The sequence below is a fragment of the Mesoplodon bidens genome (genome assembly GCF_964165515.1).
Source record: "Mesoplodon bidens genome assembly, chromosome: 10".
NCBI classification, from domain to species: Eukaryota; Metazoa; Chordata; class Mammalia; order Artiodactyla; family Ziphiidae; genus Mesoplodon; species Mesoplodon bidens.
Window position 1 is genome coordinate 74,543,104 of NC_138172.1, and position 25,273 is coordinate 74,568,376.

The window sequence follows — 25,273 nt, forward strand, 5'->3', positions numbered from 1 at the left end:
GGAGGCAGGAGGACTTTTGCATTGAAGAGGTGAGAAAAAGAGGGTATTCACGCACATACTGAAATTGGGTTAGAAATTTCCTGTGATTTTTGAGGGAGGGGGTGGGAGATGAGTGGGGAGAGAAGTGGCAGGGGTGGAGGGGAAAGGGGCAAGTCCTCAGTCTTTGCCAGGTGACCTCGCTTTCCCCTCCCTCCCTGGACCCTGGAGAAATAGAGAGGGTGGGGTGCCAGATGCCTCCCCTCAGCCAGTCTCCACGAGGGACAGACAGAGAGTGAGGCACAGCTCAGGAACCAAGAAAACTGACCAGATGGGCTGTGCCAGGAGAAAATGAGGGTCCATGGCATTTGGTGGAGTATTTAAAAATAATAGCATTTTTTTCTTCTTGAGGGGTGCCCCTTAGAATCAGAATGTCAAACTATAATAACAATAAAAACTTAGCATTTATTTTGAGCACTTACTGTGGCCGGGCACTATGCAAAATGCCTTACATGCATTATCTCAACAACCTATGGAGTAGATACTGTTATTATCCCCATTTCACAGTTGTGGAAACTGAGGCACAGAGATTAGCTAACTTGCCAAGTTCCCATGACTAGTCGGTGGAACCAGGTTTGTCTGACTGCTGGGGCAACAGTCACTGAACTATGTTGCTTCCTAAGAATTAGCCCATCTGAGAATCAGGATCAGAGAGCCGAGGGAGAGTTGTGACATATTCTAGTCCAACTCTCATTTTACAGAAAGGGAAAAGTGGAAACTCACCGCAGTTCACCCAGAGCTGGGCCAAGAAACCTGGTTTCCTTTTTCCTAAGTGAATGCTAGTCCTATTGTGTCGTGTTTCTTGAGGTCCTTCGGCAGGGGAGAGGGTCCAGAAAAAACTTAGGAGGGGAGGAATAGGGTCTGGTGCAGGGAGGTTGAGAGGACATTCCTGTCACTGGGTTGTGGGCAAAGCTGTTTTGTGATTTTCGTGGGCCTTGGGCACTTTTGCCCTTACCGGCCCCTTCCAACATAATAAAGTACTAAAGACTGCAATTGTATGACTGCATTGCTATAATGAGGAATAAATTAATACTATATAATAAAATTTTTTTGATCTAAAGGTTCATTTTCCCCTTCTGATTGTAAAAGAAATGAAAACATTTTCATGGCCTCCTAAAAGTATTATTAGGGTGCCTGCTGTACTCCCCTGCCCCCAGAGGTTCTGTAATGGGTGGGTGGGGGGTGAGGAAGGAACTAAGGAAAGAGAAATAGACTCTGTTTGGAAGTGGAGGCGGTAGAGAAATACCCTTTGGCATCCTAGGAAATTGGAGAGTAGGTGTCAGAAATGTCTTGGGTGCCCCGAGCCCTCCTTACCATCTCCAGCAAGGATTTTGGAGCCTGGCAGATCTGGCCTTGAATCTCAGCACTCAGACTGTTAATCACAGTATAGACAATGGTTCCTACATTATTTCAGTTAAGACTGTGGGTTCTGCATCAGATTCCCTGGGTTTAAGTGAAACCCGGCTTTGCAACTTACTAGCAGTGTGAACTGGGGCAAGGTACTTAACTCTCTGTGCCTTAGTTTTCCTTTTGTGCAAAATGACAACTCCTGTGACCTTCCTTACCTGTGTTGCTGGGAGCCTCTGGGGATGAGCTGAGATGATGTCTGTGAGTCTGGAGCACAGACAACGAGGTGTTTCCTCCATGTTCCCACAAAGAAAACCGTAAAGGAATCTAGAAGATACTAGAATCTCCCCTGAGTTTCACGTTCCCAGAGGAAGACATGCCATTGCTTCCCTTGAGTCTGCATCTGTCTCCTCCTGTTCTCAAATTCTTCTAGAAGTCTGACCTTAACTTTCTTCTCAAGTAGAGAGGGACCCTGGTTTCTCACTGTTCTTCCTCCCTCCTCTTTCCTGGGCACAAGAATCCAACCAGCCTTCCACTTGTCTTCTAAATCTTCCCTTCATCCTTCTCTCTTTTTCTAGAGTGTTTACAACTATAACCTGCTGGGAACTCCCAGTCCTCAGCTCTGCCCCGCCCCCTATCTCTCACCATTCCCATGTTTCAACCCCCATTAAACATTTATTGGGCATCCGCGTGCTGAATAAATGCCAAGGGGCGGGCTCAGATGCAGGAGGCTTAGAGTCAGGAGTTTACAGATGCTCAGAGCAGCCTCCATCCAATCATGAGCAAGCCCAGCTGCGGCTGGCACGTTACAAGCCAACAGGACACAAGTGAGGACTCTGGAAGAGGGCAGGCCACCCATGGGTGGGGAGCTCCCTGGGGAGGTGAAAATTGAACTGTATAGCTTTTTTTTTTTTTCTACTGAGGCATTTTCTTTGCACAGATGTGTTACATCCCTAGAAAAAGAACCCCAGGATTTTCCCTCCTGTGTTTTTTTCATCTTGCTTCCTCACTGTTCATGATGCCAGCTGAGGTTATCAGTACAATGAAACCACACTGACGGGACGGAAGCAGATTATTCTGCCATTTTTTCTAGATCTTTGAGCTGCACATCAAATCTGGGGCTGATCACTCTACACTTGTTTAGCCTGCCTGTGAGGTTCACAATAATTTTCCCAGCTCTGTGAGCATCAGTGATTTCAAACTCTCCAATGTAACCATGCTTCAGCATCCCAGTTAGAAACTGGATGGTGACTTTGGAGCACAGCCTAATAAGAACCTGGCATTTGCCTCACTTTTGTTGATGCTCTTGAGAGCATCAGCCAGGACCTTTGTGCGCACCATTATGACGACACGGAAAGATGGCGGAAAGAGGTGTACATTTTTCTTAAACCAAATGAGTCCCAACTTAGAACTCAGCACCTTCTCCCCTGTCCCCCCATCATTGCCAGCAGCACCCTCACTCTCCAAGACCCCTGGGCCCCTGACTTAACCCTGCCCCATAACTCAGCTTTGCTCATCTCCCCTGGCCAATTCTTCCTCTATCACATTTCTCCCTCTGCCTTTTCTCACTGCCTGCCCAGGGATGCTGGGGGAGTGGGGGCCCAGAACATCAGAGTTCCACTGCCATGCTCCCTGGGAACACACAGATTCTCTTCAAACCTCCATCCCCACCATGTTCCCCTGGACAGGAGGCTCACCCTGGTTTTGGGCATCTGACCTGGGGCCTCGGGGGTGATGTGAGCTTCAGCAGGGGGCCTGGCCAGAGAACACGCTTTGCTGAGTCCCCTCCCCCTAACACTCCCCTCTAAATGCTCTCTGCCTCTGGTGTCATCTTTCAGGAGACTGCCAACCCCAGGAACGGCTGGCCTCCCTGGGGGAGGGACCCACCTGAAGTTGCAAGGTTCTGGAAATTAGTTTTGCTTCTGGATGGAGGCTGCTCGGTCTAGGTGGGGGATGGGGGGAGTGTGATATTTATTGTCCTTAAAAGGCTCACAACGGCCCATTATCTCTTCAGAATCCTGCATCGGCTTGTCTCCTTGTCTCTGTGGAGTCTCAGGTCTCATAACTTTCCCACTGCCCACTCTGACATCTAGCCCCATGCGTGTGTGTGTGTCTGTGTCTACGTCTGTGAATAGTTGTACACCCATGGACTGAGCTCTCTGTCTCCAGCACTAGGAGAGGAGGTGGGAGCACGGGTGGGTGGGGTGAAGAAGGGAGCCATGGGGTCCTCCCCTTCAAGGACAGCCCCTGCCCCCATCAGTGAATGTGACCCAGTAATGGGTGGGGTGAGGAGCTGTTCAGCCTGATCCCTGTGTCCCCTATTCCCCTTTCACCCATCTCTGTAGCTCAAAAAGATCGGGGGCGGGGGCTTTGGTGAGATCTACGAGGCCATGGACCTGCTGACCAGGGAGAACGTGGCCCTGAAGGTGGAGTCGGCCCAGCAGCCCAAGCAGGTCCTCAAGATGGAGGTGGCTGTGCTCAAAAAGCTGCAAGGTGCGGGTCCAGGGCAAGATGGGAGGGAAGAGGTGATGGAGCCAGGGGCTGAGAGGTGATGGGTGAGGGGATATGGGAACAGAGTCCAAGAGTGATGATGGGCCTAAGGGCAGGAGGAGGTGGGAGAAGTGGCCATGGGGCCAGGGCTGGGGGAACCAGGAATCAAGAGTGCATGGGAAGCCCCCCTTAGGGCTGGGAGTGAGGAAGAAGGAGTAGGAGTTGGGAGACCCCTGTCTGTATCCCTCAGGGAAAGACCACGTGTGCAGGTTCATTGGCTGTGGCCGCAACGAGAAGTTTAACTATGTAGTGATGCAGCTCCAGGTGAGTCCCCGTGGCCCATCCTCCCTTCACTCTCCCCCAGGAGCTCTGGTGGTGACTCCAGGGGTGGGATGGAGACTGTGGCCCTGGGAGGAATGGGGAGTGGGCGCAAGCCTTTGGGGCGAGGCTGGGAAGAGTGTCATGGCGGTGGTGGTCGGATGGCAGCTGAGCTGGGCCTGTCCCCACCCCCACCCCCACCCCAGGGCCGGAACCTGGCTGACCTGCGACGCAGCCAGCCTCGAGGCACCTTCACGCTGAGCACCACTCTGCGGCTGGGCAAGCAGATTCTGGAGTCCATCGAGGCCATACACTCCGTGGGCTTCCTGCACCGCGACATCAAGCCGGTGAGGGCTGCCCCCTCCTCTGAAGCACACACCCCACCTCCTCTCCTTCCCTGGGTCCCCTGGTTTCTTCTCCAGAACAGTGGTTGGGTGGGGACAGCCTCTTCTACCTGTCCCCTCCTCCTGCTCTCCATCCCATGTTCCATCTCTTCCTCTCCCCTGCCTCTCAGGAGCACCCCTGCCTGCCCCTTGGGCGTGCTGGTGTCCTCCCCTCTTTCCTCTTCTCTTCCTTTTCCTCACCCCTGACCTGAATAGTCCTTGAACCTGGAGAGGTGAAGGGGTTGGGGAAGGATGGAAGGATTGAAGAAGGAAGGGGGACGAGGGGCTGGGGCTTGGTAAGAGATTCCAAGTAGCTGATTTTGTAACATCTTGGATCTTGGTGCTTGGACCCAATTTAAAGTGGTGAAAACTGAGGCCCAGAAAGGTTGGTTGAATGGCCCAAGGTCACACAGCAAGAACAGTGCTGGTCTCCTGATGCCTCAGAGCAGGACAGTTACACTAAGCCACACAGCCCTGCTGGGAGTTCCAAGGATTCGGAGCCAGGAGGGCCTTGGCTGGGTCACCTCTTGCTGTGTGATCTTGGAGAAGCCTGCAGTTTGCCCTCAGTTTCCTCCTATCTAAAATGAGCATACTCACACCTGCCCCTCAGATAAGGTCCGTGACCTGCTGTACATATTGATGTTTTACTCTCATGTGAGTGTATGTGGGGTGGAAGGCCCCTCACCAGAGCTGTTTCTTGGTGTCCCCTGAGGTGGGCCTGGAGCCCCAAGATTCACAGCTACTGTCTTCCCCCAGTCAAACTTTGCCATGGGCAGGCTGCCCTCCACCTACAGAAAGTGCTACATGTTGGATTTTGGGCTGGCCCGGCAGTACACCAACACCACGGGGGACGTTCGGCCCGTGAGTACCGCCGCTCACGGGAATCCTGGCATCTTCGCCCCACCCCCTGATCTGGGGACCCTTCACCAGTTTTCCCCGCAGCTGCCTAGACAGGCCTGGCCTTGTGTTCAGTGTCACCCAGTGCTGGGTCCACACTCGGCCTGTCCCCCTCTCCCCCTTGGCCTGGGTGGATGCCACTTCCACGCCCTGTGGTCTGCCTGGTCAAGGGCAGACGCAGGGGCAGTGAGCAGGGTCAGGAGACGGGTTTAGGACTGGGCTTGGTGTGTCAGGTTGCTCCTGACCAGGCTGACTCGGGAGTGCGGTGGGGGAGGGGGGTGATGGGGGAGGAGGCAGTCAGGGCTAAAGTAGGCAGAATTAGGCTTGGTAAGCAGGGTTGAGATGTGGCCGAGGTCAGGGGCAGTGGGTGACGTTCCTGGTGGTGGTCTCCCCTCTGCAGCCTCGGAATGTGGCCGGGTTTCGTGGGACTGTTCGCTATGCCTCGGTCAATGCTCACAAGAACCGGGTGAGTGGCAGGGTGGGACTGAGGGATGTGGGGACAGTAAGGGCAGAGGTCAGGGGCAGAGGTCAGTGGCAGAGTATACTGCTGAGGAAGAGGGCAGGGCAGGCAGCTGTGATGGGAGGTGGGGAGAGGAGTGCAGGGCAGGGGCTGGAAGATGCCCCTCCAGAGATCCTGATTGGAAGAGGGCTCGGCGGGCGTCTCCCTGACGTCACCTTCTTCCTTGTTTGGGGGATCCCCTCCTCTCTGTCCCCACCACAAATCTCTGTGGATGAGAAAGCACACACGGAACTTCTGACTGTGGGATTCTGTGTGTTGGCGGGTCAGGAATGGAGCCGTGGCTTCAGGGAGACCCCAGCTCTGCCCATAGGCACCCTGACTGGTGTCCCTCGGTGAAGGGTCAGCCTCCACTCCCAGGGAAGGACCTGAGAGCCATGGGTGACCCCCTCCCTGCTCCCACCTCCAGGAGATGGGCCGCCACGATGACCTGTGGTCCCTCTTCTACATGCTTGTGGAGTTTGCAGTGGGTCAGCTGCCTTGGAGGAAGATCAAGGACAAGGTGAGGGGCAGTACAGCTGGGTCTGAGGGCAGGGAGGGGGTGTGGGGCAGCTGGGGCTCCATCTCCCAGTGCCCTCTTGTCTCCAGGAGCAGGTAGGGATGATCAAGGAGAAGTACGAACACCGGATGCTGCTGAAGCACATGCCCTCCGAGTTCCACCTTTTCCTGGACCACATCGCCAGCCTTGACTATTTCACCAAGCCCGATTACCAGGTGGGAGCCTGCCTGCCTGCTCCTGCGCCGCCCCCGACGCCTCTCTATGGGTGACTGTCTCCAGCGCCACCCATCCTGCTGAGGCCCTGCGCCCCTGCCGGCTCGGCCCTGAGCACCTCCCCCGGTCTTCCAACCACACGAAAGAAACTGTTCTGTGCTCTTGTAAACAGTAGTCACAGCTAAGATTTATCAAGAGCTCACCCTGTTCTCAGTACTTTTCCTGCATTAATTCATTTAAGCTTTAAAACAAGCCTTTGGTGATATTGCGTGTTCTTTATGTTATTATTCCAGCACTTAACAATTAATGAAGCCAAGTGCTTTCAAGGACTTTACACTGAAACTCTGCAGGAGGCCAAGTGGGACGATTATCCCCATTTCATAGATGAGGAAACTGAGGCCTGGTGGCCTGGTTAGGAGCAGGGCAGGGCTCAGGCACACCTGACTCCAAGTCCAGTGCTCTTTCCAAGGCGCCATCACTACACCCTTATGGGACCCACTGATCAGAGGATGTTCTGCCCAAGATCCACTATGTGCCAGGCACGGCTACACACCGCAGGGAGCACAGATAGTGTCAGGCACACAGTGGGCTCGCAGTGAAGGGGGTCCTGCTAGCAGAGAGAACCCTCTGGAGAGAGCTAAGTCAGAAGCGGAAAGGTCTGTGGGGCCGCCACCTCCTGAACCCAGGGACCTGGTTGTTGGCAGAGATCCCTTACTCGGGCAGTGGGAGGCCAAGCCCCCCAGGCCTAGCTCAGCCTCATGGGTTCCCCCAGACCACACAGCTTCAAGCACACCCTGTGCTGGGCCCTGGGCTGGCTGCTAGAAATGTAGAGGTGGCAGATAGGCCTGTGAACAATTCAAACCGCTGCTCTGTGCCCAGTCGTGTGGGCGGGGGATTCAGGGAAGGCTTCAGAGTGGAGAGGACAGTGGGAAAGGCACTGCAGGCAGAGGAAGCAGCCTGTGCAGAGGCATGACCCCAGGTGGTGGGTTTGGGAAACTACTGCTGCTGCTTCTGCTGAGATGGTGGAGATGGCAGAGGAGGCTGGGGCTGGTAATCCGGGGACAGATCTCCAAGGGCTTGTGTCCAGCCAGTGGAGCTTAAGTCAAGATGATAATTTGCATGCTGATTTGCATACTTTGTGCATGTTTTCATTTAAAATCAATGTGCCCTTCTTTCAATGCCCCCTCGTGGCCCATCCCTGTCCTGGAAGGCCCCTCTCTTCCCCTTGCTATCCCAGCAACTGCCCCCTCCTCCTGGCTAGCCCCTGGGTCACCTCTCTGTCCTCCCGCCACCCCCATCCCTGCAGTTGATCATGTCAGTGTTTGAGAACAGCATGAAGGAACGGGGCATCGCCGAGAACGAGGCCTTTGACTGGGAGAAGGCGGGCAATGACGCCCTCCTGTCCACGAGCACCTCCACCCCGCCCCAGCAGAACACCCGGCAGACGGCAGCCATGTTTGGGTGAGTCTTGGGAGGGGCGACGGGGGGCAGACGACCCCGTCTGAGGTGTCACCTGAGAAGCCAGTCCTCTCCTCCTCTTCCTACCTGGACACACCTGGCTGTCTCTCCTGTTCTTGGTGCTCAGAAGCGGGGTTCTTGAATCCCAGGAAGTTCTGCCACATCTCTACCTTCAATCTGGGGAGGGAGGGGGCATCCTTATTCGGAGCTCTTGACCTTACTGGGGAGCAGGGAGCCCTGAGTGAGATTCCCCCAGCGCCACAGTCTGTCTGTTTCTTGGTGGTCACACGCATCCATTCAGGGAACAGGTCTTGAGCCCTGGCACCAGGCCCTGTGGGGGCTCAGAGAAGAGATGCGCAGCCCCTGCCCTCCAAGCACTCTCAGTTGAGTCTGGGATGTTTGTAATTGATGGGTCAGCGATTTCAGATCTAACTGAAAAGCACAAAGATATAGTGGCCCAGGGAGGGGCCAGAGTGAGAAGGGCTCCCCACCCAGCCCCAGGGTTGACCCAGGGGACACACTGCGGAGACCCCACAGGACTTGCCAGCACATGAGGTGCCGAGTCTGTAAAGACGTCGGTCCAGGAACTCCAAAGTGATCCTTTCTTTAGACCCATTTCCTAGTCTCCAGGAAGCCAGCCAGAGAAATGTAGTGGGGAGCTGGCAGGGCCGGAGAGCATCGAGATCTCCTAAATAAACAGAGCCAGGTGGTGCTGTAATTGCCCTTCAGCTCTCTGACCCCATGAGCCACCTGAGGGTGGTCTGGTCCCAGAGGGTTTGCAAGCCAGGGATGGAGATGGGCCTACGGATGCCCCGACCCTGCTGGACCTTGCCTGTGCCCACTCTCATGAGTGGCGGGTAGTCTCCAGGGCCTGTGCTAGAGGAGAGGGCACCCCTGCCAGCCTTGCCCATGGCCTCCTCCTGGCCTCCACAGGGTGGTCAACGTGACGCCGGTGCCCGGCGACCTGCTCCGGGAAAACACTGAGGACGTGCTGCAGGGCGAGCACCTGAGTGACCAGGAGAACGCACCTCCAATCCTGCCGGGGCGGCCCCCCGAGGGGCTGGGCTCCAGCCCCCACCTCGCCCCCCACCCCGGGGGTCCTGAGGCTGAAGTCTGGGAGGAGACAGATGTCAACCGGAACAAACTCCGGATCAACATTGGCAAAGTAACTGCAGCTGCGGAGGGGGACGTGGGTGGCCTTCCCCCTCCCACCTTGCTCCCCACCCGTGGGCCCCTCTCCCCAGCTGCCTGCCCGCTCGCCCTGCCTCCCTGGCCCGGCCCCATCCCAGGATCACCGGCCTCCCAGCGCTCGGACCTCCCTCTCTCTCCTTCACCCCAGAAAACCACCTGCCCACAGCTGCCCTGTCAGCCCCCCTCACGGAGCTCCCCTGTCCTGCAGACCCCCTGTGTGGTGGAGGAGGAGCAGAGTCGAGCGGCGGGGCTCCCCAGCTCCCCGGTCCGTGCCCCCCCAGACTCACCGACAGCCCCAGTCCGTTCTCTGCACTACCGGAGGGTCAACAGCCCTGAGTCGGAGAGGCTGTCCACGGCGGATGGGCGGGTGGAACTGCATGAGAGGAGGTGGGTCTGGAGCCAGGGGCATGGTCAGGGGCCCCTGGTCCCCTGCATCTTCACACGGCTGCTCTGGAGGAAAGTTCAGATTCCAGGCAGAGGTGGGGGGACCCTGGAAGCGTTAAGAGGGTTCTACTTGGGCCTGGGGTCAGATTCAGTTGGAGTCAGTGACCAGCCTGGAGAGGGGGTGGGGGATGCAGAGGGCCCGGCTCAGACCACGGAGGGGCGTGGGACTGGAGGAGGGTGTAGGAGGAGGTGAGAGCTGAGATGGCAGGTGGGCGTGCTTCCAGAACCTCTTTCCCTGGGGACTAATCACAGATGCCTCAGAGCAGTTGGTGAGGCTCCCTTCAGCTCTGGGGGAGGGGCCTGGAGAAGGATTCGGGGAGTGCCTGAGGAGAAGAGAGACCAAGTTTTGGGGGTCAGGCCTCAGGGATCTGAATGTCAGGGAGGGACCTGGTTGGTGGGTGGGAGTGTTGGAGAGTTTAGAGTCAAGGTGAGCCTTTAGGATGGGGTATGAGAGGGCGGCTGGTTGATCTTGGGTGGCTGATGGCCGCTAGGGACCAGGGCCCCATCCTCACCTTAGATCTGATGGGTGGGACAACCTCGGGTGGGAGACATGACCCCACCTCCCTTGGCTCTGGGTGGGGCTTTACCTCACAGCAAGGCTGGGGCCTTCTCTGCACCGGGAAAGAGGTCTCTTCCTGGGGCCCAGCCCTGGGGTAGGAGGTCCCTGCCTCCTCATGCCCCACCTCAGCCAGGAACCCCGCTCTGGACTCTGCCCTGAACTGCACGCCCCCTCTGGGATGGGCACAGTGCCCCTCTGGGGTGTGGAGACGCCCAAGTCAGGGCAGCCCCGTGCCAATCCCTGTGGTGACCCCAGGACAAAGACACACAGGCCCTGTCCCGAGGGAGCCGACAGCCCTCACCACACACTCACATCCACACACACTCCCACGCTCATACTCACACTCACACACACTACACTCCCACGCACACTCTCACACTCACGTCCACACACTCACACACACTCACTCTCACACGCCCACCACGCTCATACTCACACCCCCCCACACACACTCACACGCATACACTCACACACTCACACACACTCACTTTCACATGCCCACCACACTCACACACTCATACACACACACCCTCACCACACTCACACTCTCACAGGTTGAACTACCCAGGACAGAGGACCACATTTTCATCCATGGTCGCCCAGAGGGTTCAGGAAACAGGGAGGAACGAGGAGGGGCAGTTGGGAAGGGATACGAGTGGAGAAGGGAGGTGGGAAATGCCCTGAGCAAAGGCAGTCCTGAAGAGCACATTGGTTTTGCTCAGACTGAACCCTTGTTTCAGGGATGCTGGGGAGAGGAGAGGGCTGAGGAGAGATTTTCTGGAAAGTTCAGGATCTCAGGCAGGGCAAAAGGGTTTGGGGTGCTCTGGGGCACTTGGGAGCAGGAGAACATATGAAGCTGGTGAGATCAGGGTGTCCCACCTCCCTGCTTTCTTCAATTCCCACTCCCCCCACAATCTTCGGCCCCTCTCTTCCTCTGGCTTCCTTTCTCCTTCACATCTATTTAAACAAACCATGCTCTTGGGAAAGGAAGTGACATTAGCCACTTACATGGGAGTATGAATGTAAGACCTGGGTGACCTCCCTCCGGGGATTTTATTTTAAGCCTTATGAACAAATTGATAAAAATGTTGTGCAGATTGGAGTTGGCAGGTCCCACATAGGCTGGGGTAGGAGGATGTTGAGAAAGCCCCACAGGAGGCTTTGATCTTTCACCCCTCCCCTCACAGGCTCGATGCAGGGGGGAGGATGGCAGTCCGCCCCCTGTCCACAGCCTGAGTGTGAGTGAGGCCTCCGTGGTTCTCAGGGGGGCACCCTGGCATCTGGGAGAGGACAATTCTTCCTTGTATAGCATCCTACAACCAGGAATACCCTCACCTTGGGGCTGGTACTCCCCAGTTGAGAACCTCTGCAAGTAACGTGAGATTCACAGCACAGGTTAAGGTAACGATGAAAGAGATGTCCCCAGGTAGGATCAGGGTCCCAGAAGCAAAAGTCAGAAGGGACCCAGCCCCTGCCTGGCAGAACTCGCAGTCTCCTGGGGCGGCAGATTTGTAAACATACACATACTCCTCTCTGTGACGAGAGGGGACACAGGCAGCGCTGGGAAGGCAAACTAACCCGCATCAATGCAGGAGGGAACAGCTCCCTGCAGGAGGTGACATCGAGCTGGGGTGGACAGCAAAGTGTGGGAGGACAGGCTGTGTGTGGGGAGTGGTATTCGTAAAGGCACAGAAGTGTGAGCAATATGGGGAAAAGCAAGTGAATATGAGATGGGTCTGGCTAGGGGAAGGGGGAAATGGGGCCTTTGGCTGGCCGTCAGGGGCCTTGAATGCCAAACTAAGGCATGTGGACTTTGTCCTGGGCTGGGAGTCACTGGAGTTTGCTGGAGGAGGTGAAACCAGCCAGGTAGGCTTGAAGGGTGGTGGTAAAAGAGGCTAGAAAACCATCAGCAAACTTGAGGGCCAGGTGGGTGTGTTTGCCCTGGGTGCAGCGGGAGAGAGCCCGCATGGGGTGGGAGCCCTGGCTGGGCAAGCATCAAGTTGCCTTTAGGAAGATCAGAAGATCCAGTTTCCTGGGCGTGGTTTGGAGGACAGTGTTCCTTGGGCACAGGAACCAGATTTTACTTTTTGCCTGTTTAGATTCCTGGAACACAGTAGGTATTCAAAAATGTGTGTTGGGGCTTCCCTGGTGATGCGGTGGTTGAGAGTCCGCCTGCCGATGCAGGGGACACGGATTCGTGCCCCGGTCCGGGAAGATTCCACATGCCGCGGAGCGGCTGGGCCTGTGAGCCATGGCTGCTGAGCCTGCGTGTCCGGAGCCTGTGCTCCGCAACGGGAGAGGCCACAACAGTGAGAGGCCCGTGTACCGCAAAAAAAAAAAAAAAAAAAAAAAATTGTGTGTTGAATGAATGACTAAATGAATGAATGAGATCTTTGCAGGGACTGAGGTTGGAGGGTGGCAACCCAGGACGTGGCTGAGCCTGGCCCAGGGTGGGAGAAATGCAGTGGTCAGGGGGTCTCAGGCATCAGCTTCCACCTTGCCACGTCCTTGGGGTCCTTGGGGGTCCAGAGAGGCTGGGCACTGAGCCCCACGTTGGGTGGCTTTGCAGGTCACGAATGGATCTGCCTGGCTCACCCTCGCGCCAGGCCTGTTCCTCGCAGCCGGCCCAGATGCTGTCAGTGGACACGGGCCACGCCGACCGGCAGGCTAGCGGCCGCATGGACGTGTCAGCCTCCGTGGAACAGGAGGCCCTGAGCAATGCCTTCCGCTCAGTGCCGCTGGCCGAGGAGGAGGACTTCGACAGCAAGGAGTGGGTCATCATTGACAAGGAGACAGAGCTGAAGGACTTCCCCCCGGGGGCTGAGCCTAGTACGTCGGGCACCACGGACGAGGAGCCCGAGGAGCTGCGGCCGCTGCCCGAGGAGGGTGAGGAGCGTCGGCGGCCAGGGCCGGAGCCCGCCGTCCGGCCCCGGGGACGCGGCATGCACACGCTGGCCGAGGAGGACCTACGGCTGATGCCAGCTCAGGCCCTGCCACCCCAGTTGAACCAGGCCGATGGCCGGTCAGAGACATCACAGCCCCCCACACCCGGCAGCCCTTCCCACTCACCCCTGCACTCTGGACCCCGCCCTCGACGGAGAGAGTCGGATCCCACGGGCCCTCAGAGACAGGTAAGGTTGGGCTTGCACCTCACTCCCCACCCCCGATGCCCACAGTCCTGGCACGTAGCCGGGAGTGCTCCTGTGTGCTCCCTGGGGGCTGCCGACTAGCACCCAACTGTTGCAGCTCTGATGAAGGGAGACAGGCTTAAGGGTCTGAAACCAAGCTTATGGGGGCAGCAAGGCTTCCCAGAGGAAGTACCCTCCCAGGTCTGAGTTGAGTCTCGCATTCTGGGTGGTGTCAGCCAGGTGACAAAGCAGGAGAAAGACCTCCCAGGCCAAGGGGACAGGGTGTGCAAAGGCCCAGAGGTGGCAATCAGAAAGCAGTGCTTTGCTTGCACTTTGCAGCACGTGAGGCTGCGAGGTGGGTCCTGGTGCCCTGTCTGGGAGGGTCTTGGGGTTGGGGCTGGATTCTGAAGGCTTGGTGAGCCACCGCAGGCTTTTAAACAGGGGTGCGACATGATGACATTGGTACTTTTGAAGGATCCCTCTGGCTGCTGTGTGGAAAATGGATTGAAGGGGCACAAAACTGTCAGCAGGAAGGCCACATGGCAGGCGCCAGCGGGAGAGTGCCCTGGTGGCTTGGCCCAGGGTGGGGACTTTGGATTCGGGGCAAGGTGGATGGAGCCGAGAGGTGTTGGGTGAGGAATGAGGGAGCTTTGACGGAGCAGAGGGGTTTTCCACTGGTGCCCAGTGTTCTGGGTGGGTGGCGGTGCCGTCACTGAGTGGTTTTAAAAAAAGTATCAACTCAGATTTGGATGCAATGACCTCGTGGTACCTGTGGGATGTCCACTGTGGAGGCATCAGTGCTCAGGAGAGAGATCTCGGCAGGAGATATGGATTTGGGGGTCTTGTAGTCCACAGGAGTGGATGATGTCACCCAAGAGGGTGGGGAGAGCCAAGGGTGAAGGCAGAGCTGGGACACATTCACACCTGGGAGGGGAGGGGTGAAAGGAAAGGGAGCCCTTGAAAAAGAGTGAGATGAAGGGGCCGGAGCGTGGAACACCTGGGGAGAGGGCTCCTGGAAGTCAGCGAAGGAGCTGCTGAAAGAGGGTGAGGACAGCAGGGGATGTCCTGTGGTCAGGGCAGGCTCCATGCGGGGGCGGGTGGGTGAGCCCTGAGGACCAGGACACTCAGACAGTGATGGGGAGAAAAGGAGCCAGGGCAGCAGGAACCCTAAACTGGGCACAGGGGCAGGCATGTTGGGGGCCCTGGGTGGACCCGGTCAGGCTGCCATGGCACCTTCTTGTGTGGGAGGACTGGGGGACAAGGCAGGAGGGGCAGGGAGGGGCCAGATGGTGGTTGCATCATAAATGCCAGGGTGAGGGTCCGCAGCACGTCTCATGGTATTTTGGTTATTTTCTTCTGGTAAACATGGGGTGTCAGAATAGGCAGAAGGCCATTGGCCTGGCCTGGCTTCTCTGTGTGGGGTAGAGGCTGACCTCTGATCCTGGAAGTGGCTCCAACACTCACCCTGGGTGTTGAATGGGGTCTGTGCTCCCTCAGAGGACTGGGAAGAGCCAAGGAGGTGATGCTAGAGGGCTCAGGGGCTGTGCCGCGTTCCACTGGACTGTCCCACGTCGGGGGCATGCACGCAGAAGGCTCTGGGAGATGCCAGGTGCAGGGCCGGGGCCAGTTCCGCTGTGTGCTCAGAATCGGGAGGTCTGGCCGGGAGATCGCAGGTGCTCTGGAGAAGGCAGCTCCAAGTAGGGCTGTCTTTAGGCCCCATCCCTGTGTGTAGAAGAGACAACCTCTGACCCAAGATCCTGAGGAGTGTTCGTCCTGGCCTTGCCCTGGACACTGGAAAATTGGGGGCTCAAAAAGTGGGGACCATGAGCTTCCACCCAGAGAGGTCCTAGCCAGCCTGAGTTGGAGGCTCAGCTGCGGCAGGATGTGGGCAGCATGGCTGTGTTGCTGACCTGGACACTGTGCCCACCAGAACCAGCACTGGGAAACAGGAGAAGGAGCAAGATCTGTTCGGGCTCCCTCGCTCCGCTCTCACTCATCCATCACCTAGTCATTCCCTACTTACTGTGCATCTATCTACTCTGTGCCGGGGACCGGAGGCATCAGAGATCAGACACACAATAGGTCGTGCTCTTGGGAGGTGCAGAGTGGAGGAAAGGAGACAGGGGTTGGTGGTGTGGGGTGGAGAGAAAGCCCAGAATTAAAATCAGGAGGCCGAGTTCTGGACCTGGGCTCTTCCAGTCCCTTCCTGGTAGGCCAAGTGGGTCTCAGAGTCGGGGTGCTGAGCTATCTGGGAGGTTTTTCTCGCCTTCAGATGCACCCCCCCCCTTGTCCTAGGAGTCAGCCTCCCACGGGGGAATTCCAGCCAAGGGGGTGAGGAGAGATTTGGGGGAGCAGACTCAGGCCTGTCGTACAGTCAGTCTTGGGCTCAGGTCCTCCTCGTGACAAGGGCGGGCATTGCCTGTCTCAGTGAGCAATGAGCTGATGAGTCGTGTGAGTCTGGAGGGGATGTTAGGTGTGTGCGGGCCTTGGTTTCCCCACAGTGTACAGAAGGCAGGTTGGTCAGCATTCTATGGCTGCGTGTGTGCCATAGAATGTCAGTGTCAGCTTACCCAAGAGCGTGCAGCAGTGTGTGGGCTTGTCCGTGTGTGTACACACGCATGTGGGTGCACATGTCAGAGTGTCTGTGTAGAGAGTGTAGTGGGTCTGTGAGTGTGTGGAGATCCATGGAAGCCTAGAACGTCACAGCTGGCAGGGTAATCATCACAGTGATAGTTCTAATGAGGATAAAATAGCTGGCACAGCTCCCGAAATTCCATATTCTACATGTGTATTCCTCACAACAATACTGTGCAGAGGCCATCCCCATTTACAAGGTAAGGAAACTGAGGTGCAGAGTAGCTAAGTCTTTAGCCCAGGGTCACCAGCTGCTAAGTGGTAGAAGCAGGATTTGAATCCAGGCAGCTTGCTCCAGGGCTGTGCCCGGAGCCACACAGTCTGAGGCCTGTGTGTTTAAGAGAGGAGCAAACACAGGCCAGAGAGAGCAGGTGACTTGTGCGGGATCAGAAAGAGCCTCTGTGGGGGCGGGGGTGTGTGTTGCATGCACACATGTGTGCGCCGGCTGGCTGGACTGTGGCAGCAGGTGTGCCTGTGGGCGTGTCATTGTGTGTGGTGCAGTCTCTGTGTGTGTCTGGGTGTGAGCACATGGGGCAGGACATGTCTTGGAGTGTTTCAGTACAGCAGGGTGAAGCTGACTCCTTCCTTCGCCAAGGGCAGGGGAAGAGGGAGGAATGGACTGGCACATTTTTTCCTTCTTTTGGTCTGGAAAGAGTCCTGAGCCCAGCCTGGGTGGGGGATCCAAAGCTGGCTGCACACTGGAATCACAGTTTGTGGAACTCTCCCCATCCTGTAATGTAACTAGATTAAGCGGCTCAGGGCAGGCAGGAAGTCTCTATAGGGACCCCACCCTGCCGCCTTTCTGCAAGGAAGCCCCTCCTATCCCAGCTCCGTCTGCTTGGTATCTGACGTGTGAACTTCCTCCTAACAGCTCCTAAGATAGGAAGGAGCACCTGCAACTCTGTCACCTACCCCCGTGGGGAGCAGGGACGAGGATAATGTGGAACCAGGCAGTTTTAGAGCATCTATTGTTCTTTGGTGTGCATAGCATGGTACTTTAATTTTTTTCTCATTTTTTTCTCTCCGGAATTTACGGTGCAAATTAGAAGTGACCGGGAAAGCCAGGGCAGAGGAGAGAGCAGCGGACAGAGTGTGATTTGGGGGAGGGATGTTTACCCTCCTTCCCGGTTGTCTCTGGCTGATAACCCAGCGGGTCAACATTCCCTGAGTACATGGACATTTGTTTGGCAGCCCCTAGAGCATTTCCCTGCCACGTGTGCGAGGGGCTGGGGGACAAAGATGAATTGGATCCCACAGTCAAGGGGGTGGGGTGGGGATGCAAAGGTGGAGACACGATGTTTACAGTCAAGGGACATAGGGAGATAACAGAGAACTTTCCTCTGCTAGGAACAGGGAGCCAGCCTGCCTGGGAAGCTGGGGTGGCCTCAGAGACATGACGCTTCAGTGGGGCACTGAGGACAGGGAGGTGGCCACAAGAAGTACCTGGCCTGAAAGGGCAGGAGCACGCTGGGGTTAAATCCCTCTGGCAGCTGACCGAACTCTGGCTGAGATGCTGAACTTGAGCCACCCGCATGTGCTGTGAGAGGGACTGTGGGCAACTGTGGGTACCTCTGGCCCTCAGTATCCCCAGGTGGGCCTTGGACCCCTAACCCTCAGTGCAGACAGGACCGGTTCAGAAGGATCCTAGACTTGTCCACAAAGAAGCTGGAAGGGAAAGCAGAGTGAGGGCAAAGACAATCCTACAGAATACTGTGTCTCCTCACCTTTCTGCTGGAGGTTCCATGCAGGGTCCCTGGACCCCCATTCAATGGCCTCAGGGGCCCCCTCCTCCTCAGCCCTCTAGCAGCTGGCCCAGCCAGTCCTCACTGGCCCTGCCTAGAGCTATGTAAACTGGCCACAGTCCCAGGAAGAGCTAGGGGTCAGGATGGGAAACATCTGATGACAGCCAAGTCACCACTTCCATCCCCATAAGCCTGGGACACTGAGCCCCACTTTCCCTTTTCCCTTTGAGGGCACGAGGGCAGCAGGGCACAGGCGTGATTCTTCCCAACGGTGGCCAAGTGAGGCGGCCACACCCTGCCATGTGGCTCGACCTTGCAGAGGACAGGGAAAAAGCCACCTTGGAGAAATGATTTCAATCGACTCCTCCACCCCCCAGTCCTCTATCCCTTTCTTCATTCTCAAGAGTGATTTAAAGGGTAATAAAACAGTTCACATGACACAGCATTTACACCATGGCCAGCACTGTTCTAAGGGCTTTGCATATTATAACATCTGATCCTTATAAAGGTCCTATGATGTGGGAACCATAGTCACCCCCATTTTACAGATGAGGAAGCTGAGGCATGAAGAAGTAAAGTAACTTACTTGAGGTCACCCAGGTTGTAAGTGGTGTAGTTGGGATTCAAACATAAGTAGTCGGACCTCAGAGTCCTACCCTCTGCTACATTGTCACTGAGACCCTGACTGCCCCTGTCATGGGGGCAGGAGTGCCACCCCAGAGGGCGTGTAGCTGGTGTTCTCTAGACCTCATGAAGGGCATGGAGTCCAGCCGGGAAGACAGATGGTGCACAGATGCTAATACATTTTAGAGCGGCCTTCCTAGGGGGCAGGATTTCCCCAGCCCAGAGGGAACCCCGAGCTATGTAGAGCTAAGCCAGGAAGGCATCCCGGAGAAAGTGAGTGACCAAGGTCTCTGCATGGAGACCATGGTGTGAGGAGGAGGCCGGGAAAGGGCATTGGAGGCCGGAGCCTAGATTGTGAGGCAGGAAAGTACTACAGTCTGCACCCCTCTGCACCCTGCCGGACCCTGCCGGACCCTGCCGACCTGCCCGGGACGCCGGTGCCGCAGGGGCTGTCAGCGGTGGGGTGGCCCCCCGAGACGGAGCTGTCGAGTCTGTGCCTGACGCCTCTTTTCCCTCCACTCTCTTGGTCTCTTTCAGTTGGAGGAGGACAGACTCTCGGGGCACTCCCTCCCGCGGTACAGCCCCCTGCGACGACTGGCGTCCTCCGTTTTCTCCTCCTCCACGCTGGAGACCGAGCATTACCCTCACCCTGGCGGCGGCGGCTCCTCCGGTTCCCTCATTCAGCGCAGCCGCTCGGCGGAGAGCAGCCCCGTGCGGGCGCCCCACCGGCGCCACGCGCCCCTGGCCGCCGGCAACCACAGACTCGTACCCTCGGTGCTCCGCATCTCGCGGTCACAGCTGCAGCAGGTGTGGGCCCGCTTCACGCACAAGACCTAGGCTGGGCCCCCCCCCTCCTGGAGGGGGCAGGTGGGGGGGGTGGGGAGCAGGCAGAGACCGTGGTTCCTTCCCAGGACGCAATAATCACACACTCATACACCCTGTCCCTCCCCATCATGCAATACAGCCCCCTATAACGTTGGCCCAAGGTACTGTAACGCCCCGCCCCCCACCCCCCATCGTCTCCCTTTGCTTGGTGCCAGCCAAATGGTGCAAGGAGGGATGGGGCTGTTGGTGCAGTTTCTGGGACAGGACAGGGGCCCTGGGCTGGAGCCACCAGTGAGTCCAGAGTCCAGTGGAAACCAGGGTGTCAGGGAGAGGCATGCTGGGTCAGAGTCAGTCTGGAATGGGGCTTATTCTTTTTAATCTGTGAACTCTTGGCATAGTTGGGCCTGGTCCACCCTTGAGGGGAGTGCCAGGAGACTGGGTCCCTCTTGGTGTGCTGTGTATCTGTCTATCTGCGTGGGGCAAGGCGTGTGGCCCTGTGTGTGAGACGGGGACCTGGCCAGCCATATTTGGGGCTTGGTGGGAAAGTGCCTCTACACTCAGTGGTATGGGAGGAAGCAGCCCTGTAACCCAGTGAGCCCTTCCCATGCCACTGTCACAGAGGACAGAGTCCTTGCCCTCCCACATCTCAACCCAGGAGGCCTGGAGCTCAATCCACTGTAGGCTGCCCCTCCCCCAAGGCATATGTGCCATCATCCACTGGTGGAATTGGTTGCCTGGCCCGGCTCCTTAGGAGCTGAGCAAGTATGAACAGGGGGCCTGGGATCTGCCTCTCAAAGCGAGCTGGAGCTTCAGGGTGAAAGGACCCTGTCTAGTAGCAGTGGCAGAGAGGGTGGTTGTAAAGGATGAGGTAGGACCTGTGAGCTCAGGACAAATTCCAGACACAGCAGTCCCACCACTGCCCCTCTCAGAGGGTGACTCATTCCTGTGGGTGCTCAGCCAATCTTTTTGCCCCCCAGGGGCAGTGGTGAAGACAGAGCAACAGAGGCTGATCAGATGGGGATCTGGAGATGGGTGGGGGATCAGGATGCCAGATCGCTTATGCTCTTTCTGCCTGTTTCTCAGCACCCAACCTGTCACTGCAGGGACCCCCAAGGTTCTCTTTCTTCGTTCCTGCCCATGTCAGCCAGCACCTCTGTTCCCCTGGGGAATGCGGCAGTGGTGAAGACGGCTCCGACAAGGGCAGTACCTGTATAGGGAGGGAAGGAGGGGAGGAGGCCTGAAGGTTTGCAAAATGTTTATTGCAGTAAGGTTGCGTCTGTGTGTGTACTTGTGTGCATGCAGGTGCACTTATGAGTATGAGTGTGCTTATGTATGAGCATTTGTGCATGTGGCAGGGTTGTCACGGATAGATGCTCAGGCTGTGCGCTGCCATTTATATAGACCCTAATGTGAATGGCATCCACTGAAGTTGCACAGTGCTGCAGTCCTGTGTGTGGGGGGGTGTATGAGTGTGCATGTGTGTGTGTGTTAGGGAGTCAGAAAGATGTCTGTGCAGTCCTTGGTAGCTTCCTATGTACCTACTATCATCCTGGCTCCTCTTTCTCCCTCCTTCCTCTCTTGATGTCTGCTTCCCTCCCAACTCATCTCCCTTCAACTCCTGTCTCTGGTTGCGGTAGAGGCCTCAGGGCCCCTGCCCCAGCCTAGGGATGCCGTAGTGGGTGGGCAGTGCCCTGAGCCAAACTGTTCTCATAGATGGCTCATCCACGTGAGATAAGCCTGCACCCACCACTCTCCTTTCTCCCAAATCTGTTTCTTTTTGAGGATATCTGGGCCAAGAGCACCCTCTCCATCTAGGAATGAAAGCCAGACTCGGGCCCACCCCCATCCTGACTGCTCATTTTTGAACCTCCCCAAGTCCAAGCCTCTGTTGCCCTCCGGGGTGTTTTGTGTGGCTCTGCATCCCGCGGTGGCAGAAGGTAGAGGAGGGTCAGGGTAGACCCTCAAGAAAAGAGGGAAAACACAAAGCACAAAGGTGAGGGGGTGGGATGGACAGTAGCCCTACTCCCTGCCTTCTGGCACTGCCCCCCTCTCTCCCTGCTACCCTCTGGCCCTCTTTCCATCCTCTCCAGCTAGTGACAGGGGCTGAAATGAAGAGGAGTCTGTCCACCAGCCACTCTAAAAGTCAGCAGCAGTGGGGGCAGGGCCCCTGTTATCCGGGACTAGATGAAACCAAGCACTCTGTTATCCGGCATTTCCTTCCAGAGGGTTCCACTACCCGACCCTGAGCACAGCTCCCACTCAGTGACCAGCACCCTGAGGTACTCTAAGATCCCAAAGTGCCTTGTGACATATCAAAGATGATGGCACTAGCTTCAGCCTCATTTTAGCATTAAACACATATTTCTGTTTCCAAAGCTTTTGGAGGTGGGGAATCCTGTTTAGCAACCCCAAAGTGGCTAAATTTTCAAACACACACACACACACACACACACACATACACACACACACACACACAAACACACACTCCAGAACTGATAATTGTGGGAGAGGGTGTGTCCTTTAAAGTAAGATCATAATTCAAAACATTTTGTCCTTTGGGGGACAGCCTTTTACGTGTCCTCTGTAGTGGAGGAGATACTGTCTTATAAGCCATAAAGTTCTGAACTAACAGGAAGTGATCTTGATAATATTAAGATTACCTCAGGGCCCCTGCCCCAGCCTAGGGATGCTGTAGTGGGTGGCAGTGCCCTGAGCCAAACTGTTCTCATGGATGTCTCATCCATGTGAGCTAAGCCTGCACCCACCACTCTCCTTTCTCTAAAATCTGTTTCTTTTTGAGAATATCTGGGCCAAGAACACCCTCTCCATCTAGGAATGATTACCTTTTGAGGGTAGTTTTGACTTTTGGAACATCTAAGGCCACTTGAAGCCATGTGTGTTGGAGCAAGTTCATGTGAAGCTCAGCAGAGCCCTGCATGGTTTGGAGTTGGGGTGCCTGTCTCTAGGTCCCAGGCTGGGTAGGGACCTGCGGTGTTGTCAGGCTCCTTTGGGTTTCCCAAAGAAGAGGTCAGTGTGTTTCAAGAAATGATACCCTGCTTGGGGAAAGCACATAGCCTCCCCAAGGTCGGCTTTGAAAAGGAGCAGCACTCTTTGTTGTATTGGAAAACGATATTTTCATACTTTAAAGTCACACCCTGCATGTAGTGGTGGCCTCCAATTATTAATTAATTTATCTTATTTAACAGTCACTGGCACACAGAGCTTATTATGTGCCAGGCAGTGATCTAAGCACTTTACAAAAATAACTTGTTTAATCCTCATAATAGCCTAGGAAGTAGATCCCAGTATTATCTGCATTAAATGGATTAATCAGAATATCTAATTTACAAAAGCATATTAAAAACCCCACCAATGCCGAATAACTGAGGTCTTGTTTGATGGGAGTTTTAAAGCGTTTTAGTCTGTGTATTGGTCTATTTACTATTTACTGTCCTTTCTGGTTGGCCCCTCCTCGCTCTATTTAGGAAGAAGGAAGCTGTCTATGAGTCAGACTCTCCTTCCTTCTCCATCCCAGAGTCCAGGTGGGGGTCACTCCAGAGTACTGGGGTTGGTTGAAATGGCTGGACCCTGTCTCTCCAGAGACCCCAACCTCTTAATCCCACATGGCCCCAAGCATCCCATAGCAGCTCTGGGGATTAGATGGGTGGAGTAAGAGTTCCGGTGAGAAAGCAGGCGCTCAAAACCCTGTCCTCAGTGGTATTGGTGGAATCCTTGGAGTCAGGCTCACAGGCAGGGCAGGTACTGGCATTGGTGACCACTGACCATGGAGATGTGATATGTCACCAACTCACATGTCAACAGGAGCCAAGCAGTGTCAGGGAGAGGGCACTTGTGGGGATTGTGGTAAACAGAAGGGCCACCACCAATCCTCAGCTCAGCCAATTGTTGCCAGTATCTTCCAATTTTTAAGCGAAATCTCACAATTTTTAATTAGTGGCATCTAATTTTTTTAAAAGCAACAACTTTTTAAAGAAAAATCACTGTGTGAGCTAAACAAAACCGGTTTACAGGCAGAGACCCTGAACTCAGTTTGAACCTCTCTGAGCCTGAGGACTCACTCCCTCCCCCAAATCTACCCAAGGCTGTAGCACTCAAATGGGGGCAGTGTTCTGCCCCAGGAACTCACACTGGGTGGGCTTCTTAAGACAAGGCAGTTCGTGGCCAGTGGGGCTGTGTGCTGTGTGCTGTGTGTACATGTCAGTGAGCTCATGGTGTGTGTGCCTAAGTGTGTGTGTGGGCCGGTGGATTTGTTCATGGCAAGTGGGGTCCTCCTCAGAGGACCAGTATTTTCTCTGTGGGACAGGAACCTGAGTCAGTGAAAAATGCTCTAGTAAATTCTCAGTAATGAATAGACACCCCCCACCCACTTAAGGCAGCTTGGGTCACAGCAATAACCATTCAACACTCACCCCTGCCGCTAGCATCCCGAACCCAGCAATCTCCTTTGCGTTTCCAGTTGTGGGGAAAAGGGGAATAATAGCCCTGCCCAGCACATGGGGGAATAGTGGAAACTCTGAGCCATGCTGGTACCTTAACCCTTGCTCCCCCCAGCCAAGAAGGGCAGGCCCCTCCAATCCCAGGAAAAGCCAGGGTTCCTCTCTGTGGAGGGGCCCAGGACCCTCCTTTGCTATTTCTCTCCTCTGCCCTGCTTAGATCTCCTTTTCTGGGGAGGGGTGGTGCTGTCTGCCCAGGCAGTGGTTGGGGGGGGGGGCCTGGGCTACTGGGGTGGGCAGAAAGAGCTGTGGCAATGTGTCTATATTAGGTGGCCAGGGGAGGGGACCATGCTTAGGGAGGATATGGGGGCCCCTGGCTGTGGGAGCATAATGCTGTATCTCCTTCTGTCCTTGGGTTGATTTGGTACCTGAGGATGGAAGAATAGACCTCTAAGGAGGGCCCGAACACCACCCCACCCCACCCCAAACTCCACTGAGATTCCAGCCCATAGGGCAGGAATCAGCCCACCCCCAGGGGCAGTCCTTGGTAACAAGGAGTGTGGCAAATCACTCTTCTTAAGTTGGGGGGCATGTCCCCAAAGTTTGCATTATTCCCATTAGGGACAGAGGTGCCCCCTGGGACTGGTGGGGTCAGCCTCTGAAAATTTTAAAGCATCCTTCTCCCTAAGGGAGAGGCTCCCAGCCTGAGGACCACATCCTTCAGATATCCCAAATGGTTTCTCACACCACCCAGTGGGCTTCCCAGCTTAGGGAGCCCCTGGGCTTGAATGGCCCCAGCCCCCCAAGTGAGTAGTTAAGAAGCAGTGGGGGAAGAGGGGCAATGAAGCCCAAAGAACTATGGGAACCTTCCTAGACCTCCGCTTCCACTTGGTTCCGCCGTGCGTCCCACCACGTACCCTCCCTTCTACCTGCACAGGCTCTGAGGGTGGGGGTGCTGGGGTTTACCTTGCCACGACTAACAGGCCCCCCCGCCCCTCTCTCTCTCTCTCTCTCTCTCTCTCTCTCTCTCACACACACACACACACACACACACACACACACACAGCTGAAGGCACACTTCATGCACTCTCCGGACAGCAAACTAGCGGCCCCCCGCCCAGGAGAGCACGAGGATCGTGTTTCCGGGCCCCTCTCACAGGTTTATCACTGTATCGGGACCCCCATCTACCACATTCCCCTTTGTCCCCGACCCCTGGACCCGCCCCCGCGGCCGTCGCACCACGAATGTATGTTCAGTCTTTTTAACTAGCTGCTAAGCGGCGTGATCAGGGTACCGCCAAGCCTCCGAGCCCCCGGCTCGAGACCCGCCCCTCACGCCGCCAGAGCTGCCCTCCCGGGCGCCCCGACTTGTGCGCCCGAGGGGGTGTCAGCCTCTGCGCCCCGCTCCCGCCGAGCTGCCTGCTGCTAAAGTCCTCCCCCGGGTTATCGCCCCCAGCCGCCCGCCGCCCCCGCCCCACGCTGTGATTGTGTTAGCTTCCCCTCCGCAGGCTCTC

General features: G+C 56.2%; 1 protein-coding gene and 1 pseudogene across 2 annotated transcripts in view; one reads left to right on the forward strand and one right to left on the reverse strand.

The window, feature by feature from the left end:
• TTBK1 (tau tubulin kinase 1) overlaps nt 1–25,273 on the forward strand; it is a gene marked incomplete at its 3' end in the record, with an annotated part of 36,140 nt that overhangs the window by 1,315 nt on the left and 9,552 nt on the right. The window contains exons 2-12 of the mRNA XM_081246816.1: nt 3,729–3,876; nt 4,124–4,197; nt 4,398–4,538; nt 5,331–5,435; nt 5,872–5,937; nt 6,398–6,490; nt 6,577–6,702; nt 8,007–8,161; nt 9,092–9,323; nt 9,558–9,736; nt 12,922–13,483. Coding sequence (XP_081102942.1) covers nt 3,729–3,876; nt 4,124–4,197; nt 4,398–4,538; nt 5,331–5,435; nt 5,872–5,937; nt 6,398–6,490; nt 6,577–6,702; nt 8,007–8,161; nt 9,092–9,323; nt 9,558–9,736; nt 12,922–13,483 — 1,881 coding nt within the window. The remainder of the gene's footprint in view (nt 1–3,728; nt 3,877–4,123; nt 4,198–4,397; nt 4,539–5,330; nt 5,436–5,871; nt 5,938–6,397; nt 6,491–6,576; nt 6,703–8,006; nt 8,162–9,091; nt 9,324–9,557; nt 9,737–12,921; nt 13,484–25,273) is intronic.
• LOC308623600 (small ribosomal subunit protein uS8-like) lies at nt 2,337–2,748 on the reverse strand (annotated as a pseudogene). The gene has a single exon. The product of its transcript is annotated as a small ribosomal subunit protein uS8-like (transcript).